Source organism: Chlamydotis macqueenii, chromosome Z (assembly GCF_036417535.1).
Source record: "Chlamydotis macqueenii isolate bChlMac1 chromosome Z, bChlMac1.mat, whole genome shotgun sequence".
Taxonomy (NCBI): domain Eukaryota; kingdom Metazoa; phylum Chordata; class Aves; order Otidiformes; family Otididae; genus Chlamydotis; species Chlamydotis macqueenii.
In genome coordinates this window covers 38,978,643-39,004,188 of record NC_141593.1, presented here as the reverse complement: position 1 = coordinate 39,004,188, position 25,546 = coordinate 38,978,643, and the positions used below count along the sequence as shown (strand labels likewise).

Here is a 25,546-nt window from a genome sequence, read left to right as displayed (position 1 = left end):
AAAATTCAAGTACACATTAACAGAGCAAAGCTAAATGAGAAGAACTTTTTCTCACTGTACTGTTTTAAAGAAATCATGGTAACTGAAATAGTAATTCAAAAACTAAAAGGAGTTTCTCTTTGCCTGTTTTTTTAGAAGCTGGCACTTGCTCTCTACTTCATAGGGACAGTAAGCTGAGAAATTCCTCTGGGAGCCCTGAACTGAAAAGTACAGAGGGTAAGGAAGATGTGAGGATGCAGGTGCACAGAGATCAAGCCTCAGTGGAGATGGATTACGTCCTTGTTACCAAGGAAGAAAATATACCTTCAATGAAGGATACTCTTGAAAGAAATGAAAGTTATTCCGCATTTCAAGAAGCTAATGTAGCTGAACAAACAGAATCTCATGAAGGCTTTTCACTGCGCTCCTTGGATACCTTTCAGCCAGTCTCCATTGCAAATGAAAGGGAAGATCACTCTGTTTGTGGAACTGAATGGGACTCTGTTCACCTAGAAGAGAAAAGTTCTTCTCTTATGCCTCAAAAAATGGATGATGAAAGGAGATCACAGGAGAGCTGTGGGCAGGATGAGGGCTGGATTATATTGGGCCAAAATGAAGTCAGTGACTTACCACCTGAAGACATTTCTGCCAAGTCAGAGATGCCAGAATCAAGGCCTGGACATTCTGGCGAACAGCTGGCAGCTGTTGTAGCGCAGGAATTGATTCTTGATGCCCAGGCAGAATTTCAAGTAGAAACTCCCCTTCAGAAATCTTTTGAACATGAGGGTTCTTCTCCTTTGGACAGCCTGACTAATGAGGACAAGAGTCTGGGCATCACAGAAACACATGTGTTGCAGGTGGTTGGTGGTGATGGTACATGGGAAGCAAATTCTCAGCAAAGACTCAGAAGTGACGTAGCCACAGAAGAAGAAATGAAGGAGGAAACAGTGCATCTCAACAGTGAAGAAGAACTGCATCAAAAATCAGGGTAAGGCAAAACCAACCTGTTTTCTTTCAAGAGTCTTCTGTTCATTTGTTATCAATACATGGCAGGACTTTCAAGTCTGAAGTACTAATTGTATTTACATGATTTAAGTATCACTATGTTTGTCCCTTTGTAAAAAGAGAGTCTTGGTTCTTGATTGTTTGGTATGAGTCAAGTTAGGATTGTTTTGTAATGCAGGAAGCATGTAAGGCCACTTCGCTGCAGGAATAAGTCCATCTTCCTTCTATGAAGTCCTATAGACTTCATAATCTACCTTTAAATCTGAAACAGATGTGGCCAGGGAATGCAGGCCAAAGCCAGATACTGCTGGTATTGCCAATCCAGATGCAGTGCCAGTGATGCAAAACTGCCAGGAAGGAAGATAGGAGGAAGTTGAGGCCCAGGGTCAGAAAAAGGTGCTGCTTATAAAGGAAAGAAAAGGAAGATGGAGAATTATGGTCTTTGTGGTTATTTCCAAGCTGTAATTAGGTCAGAGCAGCATTTCTGTCTGTTTGGACGGGACTGGCAGTTGAGTAAGTTTGAGTATATTTGCACCTGCCTTTGGGTGGAAGTGCAACCTCTCTGCTGACAGCGTTACTACTGCCTGCTGTTCCTCTGCGGTGTCACCAGGCAGAGAGGGAGGTGACCCTCTTGACTCCATGTACTGTCGTACATTGAGGAGGGTGCTTCTGTTGTTGACTCCTCATCTTCTACAACCAGGAGGTTGTCACTGCTAGAGTGGACTTCTAGGGTAGCCCCAGAGATGCAAGTGTAGAAGTCTGCCTCATTTCTCCTGGACACCTGCAACCGACATGCTGCAGTTTTGCAAAGAGGAACCTGGCATTGCATTTATACAGTGAAATTATTGTGAACAGTAAACTGCCCAGTACAAATAAAAGTCAGGGGTGTAACTGCATTGTACTTGTCAGTCATTTCAAACTACACTTACCCAAAAGAACATACATGGTATGAAATACCTGGAAACGTATTGTTTGTGTGAAATGCAAGACTATTTTTTACTTTTTTTCAGGTTTCTCCCAAGCAGTTGTCAGTTCAGTGTAGAATACACATCACATTCACAAGTTCTATCACCAGGTTTTAATTGGCTTGCCATTTATTTTAGACTTCATTTTTTGAAATTTTCACTAACAATTTTGCAATTTTAGTGGTAGACTTTTTTTTTCCTTTAAAGGTGGCATGCCTGTGTATGACAGTGTAACTCTGATAATAGCATGTACAAATAATCTGTGGTAGAAAAGCACAGCTTTTTGCTAACCTCTGTCCTGCCTCAAACAGTTCACATTTTAATAAGATTTCAGGAGTGAATAGTTCAATAGCTGTGATTTGTCTTCCCCTAGACTTGTTAAAATACATCCTCTCTAAACATTTTCACACATTTTTCAAAGAGTGTATCGTTACCACAAGATCAGACGCTGTTATAGCTGAGCTATTTTTAATGCGTAGTAAGTGCTGGCTTCGTCCTAGACAGAAAGCCCAGTCTCAGAAATGCTGAAATACAATGATGTTACTTGCAGGCTTAAACTTCAGCACCTGTGTAGGACTTTAGGTTTTCTTGACAGAGAAGATTTTGAGTAGTATACAGAGCATACTTTGCCCTCACGCACTGCCCCTGGTTAAAATCGCTTCAATCTAACTAGACAGACAGCACTGAGGAGAATACAAGATGAGAGAGGCTCTGTTTCTGTAGGGCAGTGACAGCTTTTACTGATGCAGGTTAGCATTTCCTGCCCTCCAGAAAAAGGCAAATCTTAAGCAGGGTTAGCAGGAGATGAGCACTCCCCAGTTCTGTACGGCCTGAAGTAAACCAAGGACTGAGTGCTTGACCTTGAAACAATCAAAAGTAGAGCAGTTTGTACAACATTTTTGTTACACCCCATCCTCCAAGATTCTAACTAACCTCTGTTCCAGAAGAAAAAGTAGAAATTTTGGAATTTTCTACAAAAGAGGAATCTGGAAGAAGCAAAACAAGCAAAATCCACAAGCAGTTGTTTTGAATCCATATTGGTGTGTGGAAGGGTGGCTTGGGATTTGTGGATCTGGGAAAACTAGACGTCCTTTCCCTTTGAGGTGGTTTGCTTGTTAGGACTAGTCTACACCCTGGAAGCCATCTTCATCCATTATCTCTGCAGAGCTTCACTGAGAGTTCATCAAAACTAGCTAATTTCAATGAATAAAGCTGGTTTTTGATAGACCAGTAATTTCGAGTTAAAATCTTTAAATCAGAAGATGCTTACCACCTCTGGTCACAATAAATGGTGAATGGGATGGGAAAAAGGAAAAGTTATTTAGAGATGCTGGCTAGTTGCAGGCTTGCAAATCTGATATGAACAAATCATCTGTCAACTCCTCTGTCTCCCATAAAGCATTTTAAATTAAAAGCAGCCAGATGCTGACCTTGCTTAAGTCTTACTGATTAATTACATGCAGGCAGCGTCCCAGGGTTTGACTTGCCATCCTTACGTGCCCATGATGTTCTTAGAGAGGAGAAGAAAACTGGTCTAGGTATCTGATTTTAAGTAATTTTTATAAATCAGCACAATGGAGTTGAGATAACATTGAAGCAGTCAGATTCTTTGTTAGATATCTCAAGAAAAGAATCTGGGTTTTGAACTAGCACTAGAAAAAAATAGATTTGTAGAAGTTCTTAAAATCTTATTGCTATGAATTGTTAGATCAACTTTGAGAACAACTGTGCTGTTCTTTAGGAGTTTCTGTAAGTCTCCAAAGTAAAAACTTGTTTCTTGTACACAATAATAGTTTGCATTGCTGTTTCAAATGTAGTCCATGCATTATTCTTAGAACTTAGTATATTCTCTTAGACTGATTCCCACATTAAAGTCCAAAATGTTAATGTAAGAGTGTTTTTGGTGAAAACTTAAATGCATGATGGAATATGGTTCATCTTGGAAGGAAACGATACGGTAGGTATTGGTATAGAATATATATATTTGGTTGCTATATCTTCCACTATAGGCTTTTTTCTTAGATGACTCAGAAGTTGTTTAATACCAAATACCTTTCAGTGGATAGCAGTGGCTGTTTCTGTCCTTGACACTAGTGATGCTGAAGCCCAAAGAAGTAAAGAAAAGCAAGCAGGTTATTCAGCATCCACATGGAGAATTATTCATGAAAGCATGGAACCAGTAAAATCTACTTCCTTTGGTTTGTGTTTTGTTGTTAGACTTTTTTGATTATAATGTTAAATCTACTGGAAGTTTTTTCTACCTTTAATGTTATTAAAAATATTGCTCTTGCATAAGGATTTCATATCTAGTAGAGATGGCTTTTATGGTGCTGTTTTCCCCTCTGTTTCCGCTGTGCTTGGTAGCTGATGTTCAATAAATGTTAATAAGCTTATGTCTTTGGTCAGTTACATAATTACTTCAGACTTTCTAGGCAATAGCAAAGACACATGCAGATATTCCTACGCGTACCCACAGCATGATCATGGAGGCCTTGATTCCTTTGAAACCAAAGCAACACAAAAAAAAATATTATGGTAGAAAGGATAAAACACATGCAGGAAAAATTATTTCTAGATTATATGTCAATTTCATTAAATCTCTTACATAAATAGCTGAAGAAACAACTACTAACATGGTAGAAGTATGTAATTAGAAATGCTTTCTAATGCATTTTATTCACAGTTTTAAAAACACAAGTTCCTTCTTAAAGCATACCTCAGCGTGCAGCTTGCAAGTCTGAAGTTAACTGCCCTTCTTGGCCAACAAAGTTTAAAACAATGTGATACAGCAAATCTGCCAGCCTGTGGGAGGTTAGCACAGAAACACTAGGGTCATCACATAAGAGAAGAAGCTAAGGCTTTTCTCTTGTTCTCATTGCCATAGAGTTTCTGGATGGCCTGGTGGTGCTAGTGATCAGGCTCCGAGTCTGACAAAGATTTACATCTTTGAAGTTGCTGTTGGTAGAACTGAACCAAAGGCTCTGTAGCTGATACTCAGCTCTCAGAAGCATCCTTCTGTCTGAATTCTTGTACTTCTGAAGGGCCATAATTTTGACTCAGGAAAGTTTCCTTCATGCTTCACTAAGTGTAACTCTTGCCTTGACTGAATAGTCTATTTCCTACCTTATGCTTAATTAAGCCTGCTTGATATTAGAAAATTAAGCACCCTTAATCTACATGTCTGGCTGGATAGCTGTGCCCTGAGCGTGGATTATCTTCTCTGTTATTTTTTTTGTTTTGTCAAATACTTTTACATTATGCAATGACATTTGCTTTCTGACTCTATAACACCCGCCTCTGTGGCAGTGCTTTTAGTAGTTGCTCCTGGATCTGGGACTTTCTCTAGTGCAGCCTTTGCTTCCCACAAGGAAGCTTTCCTTGTGGCCTGCTGGTTGTTGCTCGATATACCCCTTGCCAAGGTATAGAAATTAGATTCCTTATTTTCAGGTATGTACTTCACCTTCTTATGTTTATGTATGGCACAAACACAAGAAGAATAAAGAAACTCATCATTTGTACACAAACAGATGATGGGGATATCCCAACCAACGGATGATTGAATTGGTAGTCCAAAGTTTATGGAGGCATTTACTCTGTAACTGCTTTCTAAGCCCCTTTCTCAATCTACAGTTTATTCCCATGTCCTTCTTTAGAAAAAAAAACTGATGTTCATACTTGCATACTGTGCTGCAGTACGTTCCTTTAGTAGTTGAATAAAGGTCAGTAATGGATGCAGCTTGCATTGTTTTCTGCTCTCATCCAGCAAGCGTATGTCACTTTGTCTAAGAAAACTGACTGTTTTGTAGAAGAGGGAGTTAAAGTTTTGAAACAGAAAGCATAAACAAAAGTGAGAATGAAGAAGTGAATTAAAATCTTGATGTCTGCTGATCACTGTCCCCTTCATGCCAGTGTCAAGCTTAACAACTCTTCAGACTCTTCAGCTGGATTTTTAAAAAGTCTATCACTGGTGGTAAAGTTCTTCCCTCCTGTCCTGTTTTTCTTCTCAAGAAAAAGCAGCAGCAGAGAATAAAAGTACAGGGATGCTTGCTGGCATTAAAGTGCTGAAGAGAAGATATAAACATGTCTCAGTAGTGTACAAACACCAGAGTTAATAAACCCTAGAGGCTTCATTGGCCTCATAAAAAAGTACAAAAAGATTTGATGTCACATTATTAATGTCAGTCTTTCCAGAAAGAAAATAGCTTTTTATACAGCTTTCTATACATGAAGAGCCAAGAGTGACTAAAGGAAAGGAAGAATTCATGGAGCACTGTACAAATGTTGGGTAGGCAGGATAACATACTTCACTGCTGGTGCTGTGGCTGGAGGTGTGCCAGCCCTAAAATTTATGAAGACTGGAGGTATTTTTCTTCCTAATAGAAGTGTTCCTGTCTTACCAGGGTGTATGAAGCTCCATGGTGATGCAGTGGTCAGGAGGCAGAGGGAGAACGCTGCAGATGACTATGCCAGCTTTTACCTACCAGCACACTCCTCAGGGTGTGTTAGGGATTGTGTTGAGCCAGATCGTTCTTGCTCTTCCTTTTGCTGTAGGCAAGAATTATCCTTTTCCTTTTAAAGAAGACTTAGAAAGAATTGAGGGAAGTACTATGAACTGATGTATTGACTTGAAGATTAAGAATTGGTGAGAGCAGTAGGGATAAGGACACTGATGTTTGAAAGGCTTGAGGGAGAGCTTGGAAGACTGATGGCAAAACTGAGCAGAAGACAATTGCCTTTGAACAACTACCAAGATTTGTTTAACCCCCTATAATAAGGCTTCCACAAAAGAAGGCTTCATTTATGTTTCTCTGATAGCATGTTCTCAAAGAAGCAGGAATCAGGCTTTTCTGCTCACTTCGATGATGAGTGACATTTTTTGAAAAGATAGTTCTTCAACTGTCTCTGTCCAAAATACCTCTCTGTGACCATTGCTATGCTGCTGACTATTAAAATTGCCCAGTGCTGAAGCCATCCAGTAAATTTTTGATAGAGAAGCCTGTTTTCATCACATTGTCTGTGGCTGACAGTGAATAAAGGTAATTAAATATAAAGAAAGAAAAATCTGTGACTATTTCAAGATTAATAAGAGTTCTGAGACTACTCTGCTATTTCTGTAATTTAGCCAAATGCCTATCATATATCTCAAAGCCATTAATGATTCAAGTTAAGTATCAATGTCCAGTACCGAACTTAAATACTGACAGAATGGAACCAGAGAAAAAATTCTCTTTGACTCCAGTGGACCAAGGGTTTCACGCAGTATTCTCTCCAAAAGCCTGTTCTGTCACCCAGCACTAGGATAAGGCAATGAACTGGGGAGCCCAGGTTTGCTTCTTGCTTTAATGCGCAAAGCACGCTGCTATATGTAGGAAGCCTAGAGGACTGAAAATCTGTTGAAAGTTTAAGAGGCCACATTCTGCAAAGTAACCTTTACTTCCCTTTGCATGCCTTTGTTTCCTTTTTTCCTTGCATGCCCATGGGGCTCTCATCTTTCACTCCTGTCACGATTGTTCCAGATCTGCTGGAAAGCAGTTGCAGGCACTCTGGTGACCGGGCACGCTGCTTCAGTGGTGCTTGCAGCTCCTGCTGAACTACAAGATTGTGGACTTGAAGTGGGACTTGAACTCGAGTCTCCCACTTGGCAGCACAAAGCATGATGATTGACTAAACACAAGGAGCCTCCTTTAAAGGTTAAAAACAAACGTGTAAAGCAAGGAGCAACAACCGGGAAGGTTGCTTGTAGGAAAGTCCATGTAAATGAAAGACAACGCCTTGTAGCGAGAGTAAAAAAGTGAATTGAGAGTAAACAAAATGTTTAGATTGGCACGAACAAGAACACTTAAAGATTGCTGGCTCAGAACTTGAGATTTCAGTATTCATCTGAGTTTAGGATGGGAAACAATGTAATTAATGTATTTTACATTATTATATATCATACCATTATAATCATTGTAGTAATAGACATTATTTATTAGATGCTCTATGTTATATATTAGCCTTTGCGAATATGTTGCTTCTGTGAAAGCAGAAGAATCACTGGGTCAGATTCAGAGCAGGGAACTTTCCAAAAACATAGTTGTACATTTATTAAAACATTTTATTAAAAAAAAAATTTTAACAATCTATTTTAAAATCAGTGAATCTTACTGCTAACCTTTTTTACTGATGGAAGTAACAACATATGCTGTTTATGCATGGGCTTTAATAACACTATTTCTTTCCCTCTACTTCATTTGGCCCATGAAATAATGACAGTCATCTTTTTTGTTACCAGTTTTGGGGTGATACAGTATTTTCCGTCACCATCTGGAGGATGAAAATTAATTAAAACTAAAAACCCAGTTTTCCATTGCAGAGCCAGCTGTTAAGCAATATCCACAGCCAACATGGTGATGATCCCATTTTTGTAAAAACAGTGTTAGTATTTACATGCCAAATACCAAGTACTTGATAAAACCTTTTAACAGGAAGAGAAAAACACTTCAATGACTGAAAAATTATTTTAAAAGGAAAAAAACCGTACTTACTATTAATCACTTGTGGTCCTGAAGTTTTACTTAAATTGTAAGACTGGGCTGATAGAGCCACTTTCTTAAAGCGAGGATGCTTGGACTCGCTTTCTTAAAGCGAGTGTGGCTTAGTGGTCACATGAGAAACTCCTCCACTGTTTAAAAATCCCCAGTTTTCTGAGCTAATTCATTGCATAGTTTATTTCGATCAATGTGATCAATTACATGATATTTTAGCCTAAAGCATTAATAAGCTTTGAAATGTAACCCTGTTGACGCAGACCTGACTTTGGCAGTGAGTCCCGGTGACCTTAGCGGGTCCCAGCAGAGCATCCTAAAACCTCAAAAGGTGTCCTGTGTCATTCTGAGCATGGAGGATCAAGGCTATAGCTTCTGCCACATTACTAATTTCATAGCTTTATCATAATCATGCTACTAATGACTTCTATTGTACGTAAATTCTTTATAGCTCTATTTCCTGGATTCAGCTTCTGGGTGTCTGGACTTCTGGTTTCAAATGAATTAAAGATTGTCCAGTTGAAGAAGTGCTAAAAAAATATCCCCACCATTGGAAGTTTTATGCAGAGCTAGCTGACAGTAGCATTGAAGATCACATCTCCAGCAGTGTCCTCTTTAGACATGTATTTTTATATTGGTGATTTTTTTTTTTTTAAATGCCTGGTGTTGCTCTGTTGTTTTTTAAAATAGCAGCTGGGGACTGATTTCTTAGGAGATTTGCAGCAGATGATGAGAAATTCCCCTGTAGGATTATTAATACCGTGAAGAATGAGGTGGGAACCACTGAATTTTTGTTTACGCTGTGCTACGGTGTGCTTGGAGCTGTACTGACAAATGAAAGTGGGGTAGGCTTTTGTTTGGTTTTGGCTGCTTATGGGCTAGCAATTTGATGTGAAAGCATCTCCAGTTCTCACGTAACTCATCTTCAAGGAGGAGTGGCACAGTGTGAAGGGATAAACTAGCTGAAGGTTAGGCCATCCTAGGGCCTGTTACCTTGTTGTTTTATCCCCACAGGATTGGAAGGAAATAGGATTGAAAGCTGTTTTGCTTTTGGAAAGAAATTTAGAGCTTCTAGGGACCCTACCTCTGTCAGGCTTCTATAAAAGGAGGCTGTGGGACTGTGCTGCATGGGAAGAAATGTCCTTCCTTCAAGCACACCCCTAAGAGTCATAGTCAAGAGCACAGGCCACGAGCATTGCTTCTTGGTGCTCGTACAGTTCGTGTTAACAGAATTCATCCTGCCTTCTGAACTGGTGGTTGTCTGGGGTTTTTTTTCTAATTTGCATCTGCATTCCCATAGCTGAATTGCAAACCGAACAAATTATGTAAAGCATGTCTGAATATGTATGTGCTCTATAACCATCGATGCAAACAGAAATGAAATCTGCAGCGGGCTGAATCTGTAAGAACTTTTGTCATGCAGTCTCTCATCACAAGCTTTCCTCGGGCTCTGAAACGATACAGCGGGGAGCTTTTCACTGCTGTCAGCTGACTTGCCCTGTCAAAGTTTGGTGATGCTCCGACAAAGCTCCGCAAGGAATGTAAAAACAAAGTAATTTTCACGGGCCGAAGCACTGCTCTACATTCATTTACGCGCTCCTTTAACCAAAGCCCTGTAGCTGCCAGTTCACACAGCCGGCTATCTGGGAGCAGGTGATCACCCTTATTTAGCAGTACCACTGGCCACGTGACCACAAAATGGTGGAGGATCTGTATTCCTAGTAAACTGCTACAGAAAGAGGGATGCTGAAGTGCAGCAGTAAAGCATCTTTATTATTTTCCCCGTAGAAAGGCCTCTTCAAGTCTTTAGAAGGTAAGCGTCTCTTTACTGCGAGAGGCTGATATGCAGAAGGTTTTCTGATTAACGGCTCTATTGTTGCAGTTACTTTAGACAGAAAAAGGGGAAATGTTTGTCAGTGCGATGCAAAGCACCCAGGACCTCATTACTGACAACCGGGCAGCTGTATTTTAATTCTGTTGCAGCTCTTTATGAGAGAAGCTTACATCAGTTCAATGGGATTTCTTTTGTCTGAGCGCAGGCACGGTATTTGTAATTGGGAAACAAAACTTCACTGCATAGTTACCTAGTGTGTTAGATTATTTGCAGTTTGTTTGCCTAGCTCTGAGGATGCGGTGGGAAAAAAAAGGAACGAACGTTGGGCATTGTCAGAGGATAACTTGCTTTTAAGATTGCTTAATTACTGCCAGAGCGATTGCTTGTGATAGCTCTCATTGTAGACTGCTTGACAATGGTATGGTTTTCAGGCTTTTTGCTATGAACTGAAGCATGCGATTTTTTAATTTTTCGCAATGTCCTCTTAAAATGTTGCAGTGAGCAGAACATGTAATCTTTGAAGGTGAGCTGATCAAGGATGCAGCAGTAATCTCCGTGGTAAGAGGACTGAAAAATTACTGCAAAAGTTGGTTTGTACAGGCAGTATTTTTGTTTAAATTTAATTATAAGTGCTTGATTCAGCTCCATTCAGTTGTTTACTTTTTTGTTTGTGATGAAGGAATGACAATATTCTTCAGTTTTAAGTGTGGTAAGCAAATAAATGCTAGTGATGTACAGGAGGCATTTAAAATGAATAGAATGTCTAAATATTAGCTACTTAGAGCAACACTGAAATGAAATTTATGCAGGCTTGGTTGGTGGATTTAGCCAGAATTGTTCTAAGTAAGTGGGGGGCAGGCAGAGATCTCATTTCTGAACTTATCTTTATTAATGCTCTTGGGAAGCAGAGCTGTGTTGAGAAATAAAGGATGCACACGGCTCTAGCAGCACGTCAGGAGGCATTACATCAGGAGGTATAATGTCAGGAGGCATTAAGGCAACTGTGGAGGTTGGGAGAGGGACAACAACGCACACCAATCCTTACCCTGCCAAAACACCTTTTTTTCCAGGGCTGCTTTGTTCTTCCCACTGTTCTCACCCGTGCTCTCCGCTGCTGTCTCTTCTGGGGCAGAGGAGTTCTAAGGTCTAAACTGGGCTTTTTATTCCTGTCTTTAATGAGTCTGGCTGTTATTTGTCCCTGCGTAAATCTGTACAATATAGAAAATTCGCACAGTTAAAGTGTAGCTTTCTCATGAGTTCAATACTTTAAAAGATTAGACCCTGCTACAAGCAGTCTGTTGTGGTTTTGGGACATCTCTGTAGCATTCAGCAGTAACAAGGGTGCAGTGTTATTTAACAGCTTGTAATATATCTGTAGAAAAAAAAGGTAGAGAAAAAAAAAGTCAACCTTTGTTCAGGCAAAAGATGCAGCTCTCAAACTTACCAGGAAATAATGCATTGGTAAGAATACGATTTTGTGAGTATTGATAAACTGAATATTGATAAAGCTGTTTTTATTGTTGTAGTGTCCTCAAGACTGAAGACGCTACCTCTCAGACTCTGTAGAAATACCCAGAAAAATATGGTGCTACTGCAAGAACAAATGAAACTGAGGTAGAGGGGATGATGGGAGTGATAGCCCAGTTGCCTGATGGATTTATTAGTTTATTTGCATGTTTTTGCCTTGGACATTGAAGTAGTTCTTAGCATATCCTGTAGGTTGCCATCTTCTCTATCGCCATTGCAGCTGTGAAGAAGACAGCAGCAGATCAGACTTCCTTAATTCAGGCTACTAGATGCAAGCTGGCTGCATGCTGCAGGGAGAAGATCACTCTCATTAGTGGGAAATGCTGGGAGCAAAATCTGAAGAGGACACAGCTTTGCCTGCTTGTCTAAAGCAGTCGAACAGTCAAGCATATAGCTGACCTTGCCCTTGCGTCTCCCGAGCTATAACGTGTGAGGAGTGCCGTGTAGGGGAAGGAGGAGCCCTATTTTCTCACCTTGTTTCTGAACATTACTTCTTCAGACTGGCATTTTGATTTTAGTTTTCTGGTTAATATTCCCGCTCCACATTCTGCATCATCACTTAAATTCCTCTGCTATCCCTTACGTCTCTTGACAACTGCAGCTTTAAGAGAGTTTTAAGTTTAACGTCAGTGTCTTTTTAGAGCCTTTTATTTAGCTCAGTTGTAATCAAGATAGGGAAGAGGTAGCTCTTAGTAATTTGGAGGTTATTCGTAAGGTGTGAATCTAAATTATAATAGCAAAGATGGAAAGATGGAAATTTGGCAGTAGAGTGACACAAAAGTGAGAAGAAAAGAGAAAATTAACAAATTCCCAAGATTTAAGGTACTGAAGCAATAGAAGTTGAGAAGGGTAAGGAATAAAGTCATAAATAGGACCAGAGAAAAAACATTATGAGGGGAGGAAAAGACAGAAGTAATACAGTATAAAAAAAAAAGTTGCTGTATATCTTTTCCTGTCTATCAGAGTATTATGAGTTGTGCAACAGGTGAAGTCAGAGGAGTGCTAGAAAAATCCTAATGCTTTAATGAACAGATCAATAAAAGTGCTAAGAATCTGTACATCTTGATGTTAAGTGATTTGTTATGATTAGCAGCTCTGAAAATATTCACTAAATATGTTTTATCCTGTGAGCAAGACAGAATTCACTTGCTGTAAGATGCTTTGTTAAAACATTTTATTCCAGCTAGTATAGTACTGTAGTAAGTACCATCATCATTGTACATGTCAGCATTCAGACGCATAGAGAAACAAAACAATTAAGCAACAGAAAAAATAGAAAACAATTAAGCCACATAGAAAACAGGAAATAGCCCCTGAATTTCAGAAGTTAGCTCAGTCGCAGAAGTAGTGGTTATTGCTAACGGTTAAGAGCAGTCCGAGGCATGTCTTCATTGGAAAACAAATGTGCTTGACTGTCATAGTAGTTGGAGGGGAGTTCTCACAACTCCACTGGAGAATCTCAGTAGGGCGTAAAATGTAAAACTTCCTGAAGATTTTCTGCTTCTGATCCTGCAACCAACACCTCATTAACTGCTCTCAAAGCATTAGCATACTTCCTGAAAGTGCAGATGGCTGCACCGGGTATAAGGTGCACGCTGCTTTTTCAAGTGCTGTTCATGTGCCAATTGCATCATTTGGAGCAGCAGGTATTCTGATGAATGGTCTTGACAGCACAGTGTGGCAGGAAAATGGTCTCTGTGAACCACACATGCTGGAAGGAAAACTGGTTTTAAAGCGTGGAAAACGTAAAACTGGGTTTTCCCAAGGAATAATTAATTGCTCAGTGAAAGCGGAAGGTGGGATTCAGGTCACAGATCTGTGATTAGGCCTGGCATTTTAATAAATTCTTAGAAATACAATTTTCAAGTGAACCATATTTTCAGGTTATTCTTAAGACTCTTTTACATCAGATTGATTTAACTCCTCCTTTCTCTGCTGGCATTACCTTGATACAGTGCATTTGTAGTGTTTCTTCAGCCGTGGTTGTCGATTAATAGATTATCTAGATGTTATTTGTAGAATATTAACAACATTTAATAAGAGCAGAGAAACCAGATAAGTTTAAACAAGCCTTCTAAATGCTAATACTGCTCTGGACCTATGTAGCTTGTTGCCAGACCTTGTGATCTTCCGACGCTGATGGAGGAGCACCCTTCACACAGGCTCCCCAGTGTTGTGTTGTTAATTCTGGAAATTTTCCACTGAAAAGCATTAAGATCAAGCAGCGTTGAGCTAGGCACATAACAGAGGAGAGCGCCTGCTCTGAGGGCAAGACCATGTGGTGGTATCTGAATGCAGCACCAAAGCACAGCAATCGATGTCAAGTGGCATGTTATTTCTACCTTAGAATTTGTTACTCTCTACCTGCTTTTTTTTTTGCACACAAATTACTGAGTTAACAGAATACTGTTAAAATAATAATACTAGGAAATGCATAGCAGGTCCTGCAGTCCACTGTAGGTGGCATAGTTGGAGACTGTGCTATTTCATGGGTGCAATCTGCCCTGAAGAATTGTCTCCTGTCTGTGTCCATGAAGTTGGTATGTGGTGTGGGGCAGGTCACTAGGAGTCAGAGACTGCTTGAATCGCACATGTCCTTCTCCTCTGACCCCTGTCTGATCTGTTCTTTTTCTGGATGCCAACGTGAAGCCGCTGGGGTCTGACTATACCAGTCTTTTTCAGTGGCAGCTAGTCATGAAGATCATAGTGGCACGGAGAAGATGTTATAAAATGCTGCATATTCAGGAAAAAAAACCCAAAGGTTGTTACGCATCACATATCAGGAACTCACAATTAATGGACACTCTCAAAGTTAATTTCTCTGGTTTTCCTCTGTAACACTGAATAATTCCTTATCATTAACTCATAAAGTTGTCCAAGGTATGATAAATAATGTTCGGAAATGCCTGATACTCAGGTGATTAGCAACTCTCAAAAGCCCAGAAAGAACTGGCTGTCCTGTCTCTACACAGGGGTGCAGAAAGGACAAGATGAGGTATTAAATATTTGTTCATTGGGTTGTACTGTCTTTCCTGTAGCATCCTGTGATCTGCTAGTGACAGACCTCTAGGAAGAGACTTCTGGGGACTCTGGGATCTGCTGCAGGCAGCATCAGCCTGGCTTGCGTTCCTAAGACCCCATTTCAACAAGACATCTAGGTTTGGGACTTAAATCAAGTTTCCCTCATCCTATATTGAGATGCCTTTTTATTTCATATGGCGGTAAGTCACAGAATATCAAAGAAGCCTGGAGCCCTGGATTCGTTCCATAAGCCTTTCTTATCCATGGGCATATGCATGAGGATGCTGAAATAGCCTAGTGAATCCCATTATCACTCATCTGTTTACTTAGATTTGTCCTTCCCTGTCTCTGTGCATCCCTCCCTGGCTTTGCCTGCTGCTTTTGTGCTGTGACACAGGGAGGGAGCTGGCAAGGAGTCAGGACAGACAGCCTATGGCTGCCTAGCAGCCGTGAAAGCAGCAGAATGTGCTTCAGAATAGCAGGTTTTATTTTTTAACAGTCTTAAACTCTAAGAGCAGGCAGGAAAGCCTTACAGTACAGATTTAAGAAGAGGAACAAGGGAAAAGATGGCTAGATAAACAGATAACACTAAAGTTGACTGGGGTCTAGGAAACATTTTCATAAAGAACGGTTTAAAAAATTGTTCAGTGGTCCAAAGTGAGAATTCTAACATGTTTTCAGTTAACATACTGAAATGCAAATAATTTAAATCTTCTAGCTAGAAAAGAGGATTTTCCTACAGAAAGAATATTTCCTCTTACAGACATACCTAACTTTTTCATCCAACTTTGATGCTGAAAATGGAGTAAAAGATCAGCACACGTAAAAATATCAAGTAACAGTATGATCAGTTAAAGAAGCTTTGAATCTGAAGAGTGAAGTGTGAAAAAACTAGGAAGTTATGACTTTTACTAATTTTTAGCAATTGTTTATTCTGTGGGTGTTGAGAAAGTAAGTGGCATGTTTTTCTGTAAAATGGGAATATCAGCATGTGTTTGTCTACTGTGTAGCAGTATGACAACGATGAGTTAACATTTGCACGGATGTTTGATTAATAAGGCTTTTGGCTCAAACAAAGCACTATGAATATTTTTTTTTTGTTTTGGTTTGCATCCAGAGATGGGAATAAAAGTCTCATGCTATGAATAAATTCCAGTGTTCAGTCTGTAGGTTTTTCCTGAACTGATTTGTGATTAAGAGCTACCAAATAAATAGCAATAGAAACACAGTTAATTTAATATGCTAACATATGGTTGCCAAGTGCAACTCTCAGGAGATTATAAAATTAATCCATTTTTACAAGTTACCTGTATACAGTATGATTATTTTACACAGCTGTAAGTAAGAGTAATGACTTTTTTGTAGTCTTGAATATCCTGGAGTGGATTCCTTCCAATATGCTCATTTTCTTGCTATGTGGAGGTAGTTGAAGCATAGTCTCTCACTGATACTGACTGAATCCTGCACAGTGTATGTCACTTTGATTTGTTGCATCCTCCGCTACAGTTTAGGGATCATTAATTCTGCTGAACCTAAAAAATTCACACTGCAGTCTCCTTTATCTCTGAATAGGCAACTGGAGAATTTTTTTTTATTGTCTGGAAGTTTTGGAGCAGATTACTAATTTTAGGAAGTAGTTTGGGGGATTGTTTTTAGTGGGTGCATTTGCTAGTGGGTTTCTTCTTTTCTTATTGCACAATCCAGTTGGGTTTTTTGGGACTAATATTCCTGGCTTCTTTCTCCATTTCTTTCTGTGTATATTCATCAAACTTTCTTCGGAATAAAGCCGGAATTTTGTCAGGTTTTATTTTTCAACTTTATTATGTATGCTATTATAATGCTGTATTTCCTAGAGGACCTCATTTTGGCTATAGACATAGTTGACATTGAAGTATGTCCAGCAGTTCTCTACTTTGCTTGTAGAACATTTCTACCCATCTTACTTGGATGATAAGCATCAAAATGCAAACATATGCACATTAAATTAGGATTTGTTGTTAGTTCGTTAGTATTACAGATCTCTGAAAAAAACACATCTCGGTTACAACATAGTTTATGGAGTTGTGCCTATAACCAGAAAAACTGTCCTCTATTAAAAACAAAGGACAGAATGACTATATTCTGTCTTTTCAGAGCACTGCAAGAAAGAGTAATGATTTCAGAAAGTAGATGCTTGTTATTTTAAAACACACTATTCTGGCAAGGTTCTGTGAACTTCTAATCTCTAGGTTTTTCTGGACAGAAATGGAACAGAAATTACAAACCACAAGCTTGGAGCACACAGATACAACATATGAAAGAAAGGGAAAGATGTTTTATTTGGATATAAATGCAAGACAGCAAAACAGTTTCTATTCTGAAAATGGAATGATATGTCAAGTGTTTAATCGTGATAACCGAATGGGTTTTGCTGTTCTTTTATATGAGGTGAGGTAAATACTGGAGTAGCTACAGAGATGGACGATAGCAAAACACCCCTTGTAAGTCAGCTATCTGGTGAGATATTTTTGGCTTTAAATTTATATACATTTCTGTAGCACGGAATTGTAAACTGAAGAGGAATAGGGCAATTAAAAAAAACACTTTATGTCAACTTTTCCTTGATGTAAATTACAACTTGTGGAGTGACTAAATATTTGCTTTAGGCTCCACTTCTGAGGCTTTTTATTGCTGCTGAGGGTGGAGGAACAGCATTCTCATTTTGTCCGAAAGAGCTTAGACATCCTCCAGGTGGAGCAAGCAAAATGCTGTGAGAGCCATCAGGCGGCTGCCTCTGGCAGCGGGAAGGCCAGAGATGGGCTTATGGAAGGTACTGTGTACTCTGGCCTTGGCCTGACAAAACTCTTAACCCTGCTTAATCATAAGGGCACTTTCAGATGGAGCGCCCCTGAGAGTCAGTGGACGGGCATTACTGGATAAATACCAAGAGCTTTCTCGTACCTTCCAAGGAAAATACTGTACTGTCATACCCAGTCCCTCAAGTCCTCTTTTCTTCTTTCATGGTGCCTGCTTGCGTAAAGGCGATGGGTTACAGAGTGGGAATAGGAGGGGTTCCAAGGAAAAGCACTTTGTGCTGCTGGTGTTCTGCAAAAGTGACTCATGGAGGAACTTAAGTCCCCTTACCTTGTTTTTGTACCTAAAATTTCACAGTTGATGCATTCTTTGCCAAAACAGCTCAATTTTTTCACTGCGAACCAGTGAGACAGTGGGCTGTAAGTGGGACTTTTATTTCATCCAAGAGCAGGGTGTACCTGCATAATGTGTGGAATTTGAGAATATGAAAAAAGCCAGATGTCTGGTTTCTGAATAACCTTTTCATTGTACGTCATCTCCTTCCTCCCGTTTAGTTTCCAAAACAAGCATTTATTGATACAAGCTGAGGTGATTTCATCCATGTCATTCCTTTTACTAATCTTGCTTTCAAACTTCATAAAAACCTTGAACATCTTGTCAAAGTTTAAGTATAAAAGTTTTTGTGTGTATACAGGGAACAGCATGGAAGAAACATTATTTACTTGTCTAGGAAAAGTGGCAGTTGTGGGCTCCACTTCAGATTAAACTTTTTCATTGGTGAGTGCAGAAGCCTGGAAAATGTGTACAATTTAAAGTCCAGCTGGTGAGCAGGCTGTGTTGGGTTGGGGTGGAGGGATTCACTTTAGAAAGGTGACGGTCACAGTTGGATTAGTGTTGCTCTCTTTTGCAGGTTGTAGGTGTTCATTCAGAGCAACCCATTGGAGAGCTTGTTTTAAACTAAAGGAAGGAACTATTCTGTGATTCTACATGTAATGGGTGCGGAGCAGCTTGGGAACCAGTGATGTATCGCATGTGACACCAGCGTGAGGCAGGACAGCCCACAGGGATTAGGACATACTGCTGTGAATATTCAGAGCTGCTCTTTCCAAAATAGCAGAATGCTGCTGTACCTAGAAAAGTCAGGAAGGATAACTTCTGTTCTGAGAAATACTGATTTGAGAGGGCACTAAGAATTATTTAAAGATTATTAATTTATTGAGCTGTAAGGATGTCTGAGCCAAGAAAGAGCAAGGAAAGCATTTCAGCCTCCAGCCTCTCTCTCCTCCTTTCATAAGAATTTGGTATCTGTCTCTGATCCACCTTTGAGAAACAGGGGGGGTTTAGCTACTTCTGAACAAGTATGCAGACCTGAATTATCAAAGCAAATGTGTAGTAACTTGATTCCTAGTGCAGTTGATCCTTAAATGACTCATTTGTGTACTGCATAAAAGAAGTCATTTATGACACAAAAAGCTTATTTGACTTTGACCTCTGTTCCAAGTGAAAGGTCCTTTTTTTTAGTCAATCCAGTAAATCATACCTGATTAGAGTGGAGCTTTCTAAAGTATCTTAATTTACTTCTTCAATAAGGAGCATTCATTAGAAGGGGAAAAAAAGTGTTTTCTTTTTCTGATACTTTGGGCCACATCATCCATGCACCTGTATGGAAGGCAAGGAATTCTGTAAGCCAGAATTTTGGAAGTATGTGAAGTAGTAGGGAAGGGAAAAGGTGGTAGTTGCTTGATTTAAGTTTCTGGAGTCCATCTTCCATTACTAGGGTTCCTGCTGAGATCTGCTGAGAGCCTGAGCACAGCCAGAAATCACTCTGCAAGGTGCTGAGCTGCTCAGCGTAGCATGCTTTCAAAATCCATCAGAAAATGGGGAGCTATGTCTGTAGAAAACATTTTTTGTCCATATCTTGCTCGTTCTGACACTGATGGGGAGTCTGGAGCTGTATGCTGTGGTACAGTGTCACAGAAGCCATGCTCTGTGGCTGACTTTCTAAATCCACCAGATTTGCCTGTGTTGCCTGGTAATTTATGACGGAACAAATATTAACTATGGCTTTTAAAAAGTATGAACTTTTTACTAAACATAGAGTATGTATGTCTGGCAAGGAATCTTTAATCTGTGTGGATAAAGTACAAGGGATCTGGAAAAATACGACTAGCTTCAGACTCTGTCTTCTCCAGAAAGCCTGTTGACTCTTTATTTGACAGTAAATGAGAATGTGACACAGTTAGGAGGAAAAAAGAAAAAAGAGGAAATCTAATCTCAGCTAAAAAACTTCTGAAAGGTAATACCATCTTTTATGTGATTGAAAATACAATGGATAACTTTCTGTCAGCAATGCTTTTGGTAACTGGGCTTGAACTCATTTTTGATCTGCCTTGTCCCAGATCTTTCAGGACTGCAGGCTCTTGCTTTCCCCATCAAATACTCCAATATGAACGATGTGGATTATTGACATTAAAAACACTCTGCCATCAAAATAAAGTTAGTGATTCTCAGATGAATTCTGATGCTGTTTTCTATGTGAGGAATATTTTTTTAGTATATTGCCTGTAGCAGCAGCTGTATTTCAGTAGAAATTCAAACAAAAGGATACGAAACACGTTTGTCTTTCAGTCCCCTAGAAATGTACAATTTTTGTAAACACAACTGTAATGTAAAATTCTGGTTTAACTCATCTTCAGTGGTCCCACTGAAAGCAGAAAAACATTTGAAATTTATGTTGTGAAATTATAAGAGATTATAGAGAAAGCAGCAATGCCAGCTCCAAGTACATACACATTAAAAAGAAAAAAAAAAAAAAGATGCCACAGGGAGAAAAGCAGTCCTGAGGCAATCCTAGAAATGTCATGACTTAGGATAATTCTGTCCCAGGCATTGTAAAAATTTTAGTCAACTCTCAAAATTCTGCATAAATTACTTGTGCAAAATTGCTTTTTTTTTCAGATGATAATTGTTGCTTTTTCTGTGGGGATAGGGTATATAAAACTCAGTCATGCTTTTATCGTACAGAGGAGATGATCTTAATTCTGCTCAAAAGTTTTTGCAGGCGTACTGCAGAGACAACTGTCTCTTTTTACTACCAAAAGCCTGAAAATTCACTGTCCTCCTGTAGCTTACTCTTCTCACAAGTTGAAAGAAGAGCATTTCCTTTCAAATAATTTCCTGCAGTGATTTTTGAAGCTTGTTCAGTAAGGAATTGTCATTTGGTGTAATAAGGCTATGAGAGGATTTATAAATGAATGGCTTGTATGTTGGCATCAAAACCCTCTTCTGTCCAGCCAAACTACACACCCCTGAGTACCCATAAATCATCATCTGAGTAGTCCTGAGCTGGGAACTTTTCATAGTTTTATGTTTGGAAAGGTTAATAAAGCCCCAAATAAAATCTTAATCTGAGTTTAAAATGGATTAGCCATATTCATCCTCTCCCCACACTGTTTCCAGCACTGTGGCTGTTTCTTACAGCACTTTGTTAGAATTAAAATTTGTCTGTGCTAAGTTCAGATGAATAAATTAGACTTCATTACACATATTTTACTAAGAATTGAACAGACACCAGAAAAAGCCAAAAACTCAAACGATTTATTTACATTTTCTAAGTAAACTGTGATGGTATTCTGTATATCAGTTTTTTGTACAGTTTCTGAACACAGGTGATGCTACAGAGCAGAAGAAAAAAGGAAATGGTACCTTACAGATAATTTGTGCTGTTCATTTTATTCATGAGCAGGATACTTTGATCAGATTTCTTTACTGTTCTATTGTGTATCCAAAGAGAGAGAATATTTCAAGCCTTATTTGACAGTAATTAAACATATTCCAGAATTGGCATGTTTTGTAGAAATCATTAAGCAGTTAATCTCTGTTGTGAAAGATGTGCTCTACAGTTTGTGGCGGTAAATGGAGAGAAATTAGCAAGATTAACATGTATCTGTTTTTATTGAGAGATAAGGCCTGGTCAGGAGTTGAGCAGGACAAACACATTTGACCCTGGCTTTATATTTTTTTGTGTTCTCTGGCCTCATGGGCAAAGTGGGAGATAACTAGTTTGCCTGTCCATATTGGGAATTTAATGGTATGGGGCTTGAGGCAAAGACCTTTCACAAATTTAAGCACAGTGAAGCCTTTGGCTCCTTTTTAGGCAGGCTTACGTGTGCACATTTATATATAATCTGTATAAGATTAACAAGAAATCACAGGCACTATACTCAAACTCTGATGCAGTGGTTGGCCAGAAGAGTCTTACCTGCACACAGTAAAATAAAGAGGGTAGTTCTTATGGGGAGAGTGAGGGTAGAAAGACACGGCAGCAGGGACAAGCCAAGCCTATGAAGACCCGTTCAGCTGAATCACTCAGAACAGAACTAGCTGATGCTGTGGCAGGGAAAAGTACCTTCTTTGATCTCACCACAGCTCTGTTAATCAAAGTGTAAAAATTGTCTGTTCTTTAGCTTTTGTGAAAATTTATTTTTTTTTTTAAATAGTAGTTTGGAACACGAACATAGAAAAAATGCTGTAATTATTTTGATAAAATAAGTGAAGCTTTTTTTGAGTCATACATTTTCAGTGCAAATAATTTGAAAGCTGTCAAGAGTGTCTTGAAAATATAGAAAGTTGTTTCCTATTTGCAGTTGAACCATCCTCCCAGCAAGCATTTTGTAAAATACTTGAATGGAAAATAGACGTTAAAACAGTTCAAATCAATGTGCTTTAAACATTCAAACACTTTTGTTATTATTTTCACCACTTAATGCCTTCTAATTGTCTTATGTAACTATGTTAAATGTAACAGCTCTCTAAAAATTGAGTCCAGATAGGATATTTTGCAACATTTTAGTCTTTGAAAATCTGTGATGTAGTTTTGGTTCTCACTTCTGTGTTTTCTGTACTCTTTCAATGCAGGACATCAGCTGTTTCAGTATTACAAAATGACTGATTTGGGTCAGAATTGCTGTAAAGTTCAAATTATGTCAAAAGAATAAAAAACCCCACCCATTGTCTCATTTTTGCTATACCGTAACTGTATGTACAGCAATGAAAATACTGTTCTGGAACTCTTAACTGTGTCATGCATTTTGCAAAGAGTAGCTGAAGCTCCCTGCAATGATGTGTCTGATTTGGCAGATAACAAAAGACCAACTTCGTTTGTATAAAGCCAGAAACATCGCTGTTCTCCAGCCTGTTATTATTTAGTGCTATGTCTTGATCCAAGTGAAAGTGCCTGTGTGTGACCTACAGCCTCTAAAGGCTCTGCAGGTGTGTACATGAATAAGGGGTAAGAACAGTGCAGCAGAATTACAGCAGCCATGTTCGTTTCTCACATCAGTTTGTGATCAGACTTCTGAACCGGCTGTGATGAGGAAGATTTCAGTTCTGTGTGATGTCATGTGAGCTGTATCAATAGCAAGGTCAACCTGTGCGTCTCTTTAAGGTTTTGCATTGTATTTTACCTCCCAGGCTGGCACAAGAGGATGTGGGAATGGACATCCCCTTTGACGAGGATGTGCTAAGCCCCAGTTCTGCGGAGATGAGACCCGGTGAGAGAAGCTCTTACTCATTTTCTTAATTATATCTTATCCACTTGGCATTTAATTATGCAGTGAGAAGGATGTTTCTGTGCTCATAAAGAATCAGTATTAAAAAGAAAAAGTGTTAATTTCGCTTTGTTTAGTCAATTTTCTTTACTTCAGAAACGATAATTGTAGTGTGCTGTATTCTCTTGTGCATTTTTGTTATCACTTGTTTAATCCTTGTGAAATTTAAGTAGTTCCTATTATTTATCTTGTATTTCACTACTGTCTAAGTGAACTAAGTTAGCATTAGAAAGCTTCAAACAGAACAGCTTGAAATCTGCCACACAATGCAGTGGCAAGGGGTAAAGCCATGCCTAGTTTTGTCTTTTTGAAGACTACTTTTATTTAAGACTGACTAAGTGACTCAGAGGTACTTTTATTTCTGTTACTATATTGAGTAAGATACTCTATAGTTAAAACTAAAGACATAGCTACTTGGAAATCAGCACCAAGTGCATAAGAAAACAAGTATTTACAGGGGATTGTCACTTATAGGAATTTTTTTCTAGGATTCATCAATGTTTTTGTTCATAAACCAAATAATTTGTATATTGCTCTTTAAATTCTTAAACCTTGTGGGTCAGAGCATGTCCAAGTCTTGATTTTTGTCTGATAATTGCAAAAAAGTGAATCTGGATTTTGCATAATTTAAGAGTTGCCAGCTACATCTACCATTCCTGTAGATGCTTGTTTTGTTTCTTTAAACATTAACATTGATATTTGTGTTTTATGTTAGGTGGTCTTAAATGGCTTTGTGTTACTAAAATTGATCTATATCAGTGTGTGTGAAAGAGATTCTTAAGTATCTGGGAGATTAATTGCATGCGGAGGAGATGAAGTTCTTTTTTCTTCCTCTTTTTTCAGAACCTCCCAATTCTCTTGATCTTAATGGTTCCCATCCCAGAAGGATAAAACTCACTGCTCCAAATATCAATCTCTCTTTGGACCAGAGTGAAGGGTCTGTACTTTCTGATGATAATTTGGATACACCAGATGAAATTGACATCAATGTAGATGAGCTTGACACTCCTGATGAAGCTGACTCTTTTGAATACACTGGACAAGGTAATGTTCTAGATTGTAAATGTAGATTTAGTCTTTGTTTCTTTCTTTACTGCTTACATGATCCATGTCATGTCTGCCAGGCTACGAATACAGTTAAAGCATTTGAGAGTTAATGCTATGCGTCCAGGTATTTTTGCTGTCTGCTGTTTTTTTAACCTTTCTTCCCCTTTGTAAAGTAATACATTTCTACTTATACAGAGTGCAGAAAGACATAGTACGGCTGATCAAATAAAAGAAGAAGAGCCACTTAGAATCAAATTCAAAGTCCAGTCTTTGTCCAGCACTGTAGGACTTGTCTGAAAAGAGTTGTTCCAGAAGTAGAAAGCAGTTGCTTTCTGTTGTAGAGAACGCTGTAGCTAACTGCACCTTCATGCGGCTCTGGCTAGCTCTAGATTACAGTTACATCAGTAGTACTTAGGGATATAACCTTTTGCAAAATGTGTTGGCTGACAGAAGCCACACCTAAGAGCTTGCAGTCTATAAATAAAGTAGACACAGGGTGGTGAGAGTTAGTGAGAAAGGTCTTTTGTTAGTGAGAAAGGTGGTTTTTTTTATTCCCGTGTATGGTTGGAAAGCTAGGAGATGGAAGACGTGTATATTTTATTATAAAGCTAGCTCAGGTGATGGAACAGAATTCCTCATTCCCCCAATTTAAATATGCTTTCTCAGGAGGGGTAGTGGTACAGTATAGATACACCCTGAAGTGTACAATGGGTACTTCACTCTTCCTTCGTATCTTAATGATTTTCTCTCATGTGAAGAGAGAAGTGTAGAAGTGCTTTAAATTGTCTTACTCACTTTACCTTAAGAACCTTGTAAGAACTGTATTCAATAATGTAAATATGTAAAGATCATAAGCTATTTGAGGAGAAAATGAGTGTGACCATTTTACAATCTACAACAGAAAGAAACTTTAGAAACGCATCAATTCAAACTGAGTTTTCCCTTGCATTTGAATTCGCTACTGCTGGTGAGGTCACTGTAATTTTAAAATTGTATGCTCTTTTGAGCATGCAGGAACAGTTGCATCAGTTTAAGGGATATTGCCAAAGAGGCATTACTGTGTACTCAGTCATGCGTGAGCGTCTCTAATGTCACCTCTCATTAGAGGGCTGATTTCCTTATGGGTAAATGCAGAGCATAGTGATGAGTTGCTTGATGATTAGAATATTTTGTAGCAAAAGTTAAAACTAACACACACATGCATACTCACGAGAGCACACATACTCTCACACCAGAGCA

General features: G+C 39.0%; 1 protein-coding gene across 1 annotated transcript in view; it reads left to right on the top strand.

Annotated features, from left to right (window-relative positions):
- The window catches only part of PRUNE2 (prune homolog 2 with BCH domain), a 107,461-nt gene that overhangs the window by 58,770 nt on the left and 23,145 nt on the right, over nucleotides 1-25,546 (top strand). The window contains exons 11-13 of the mRNA XM_086771346.1: nucleotides 136-967; nucleotides 23,124-23,203; nucleotides 24,104-24,304. Coding sequence (XP_086627472.1) covers nucleotides 136-967; nucleotides 23,124-23,203; nucleotides 24,104-24,304 — 1,113 coding nt within the window. The remainder of the gene's footprint in view (nucleotides 1-135; nucleotides 968-23,123; nucleotides 23,204-24,103; nucleotides 24,305-25,546) is intronic.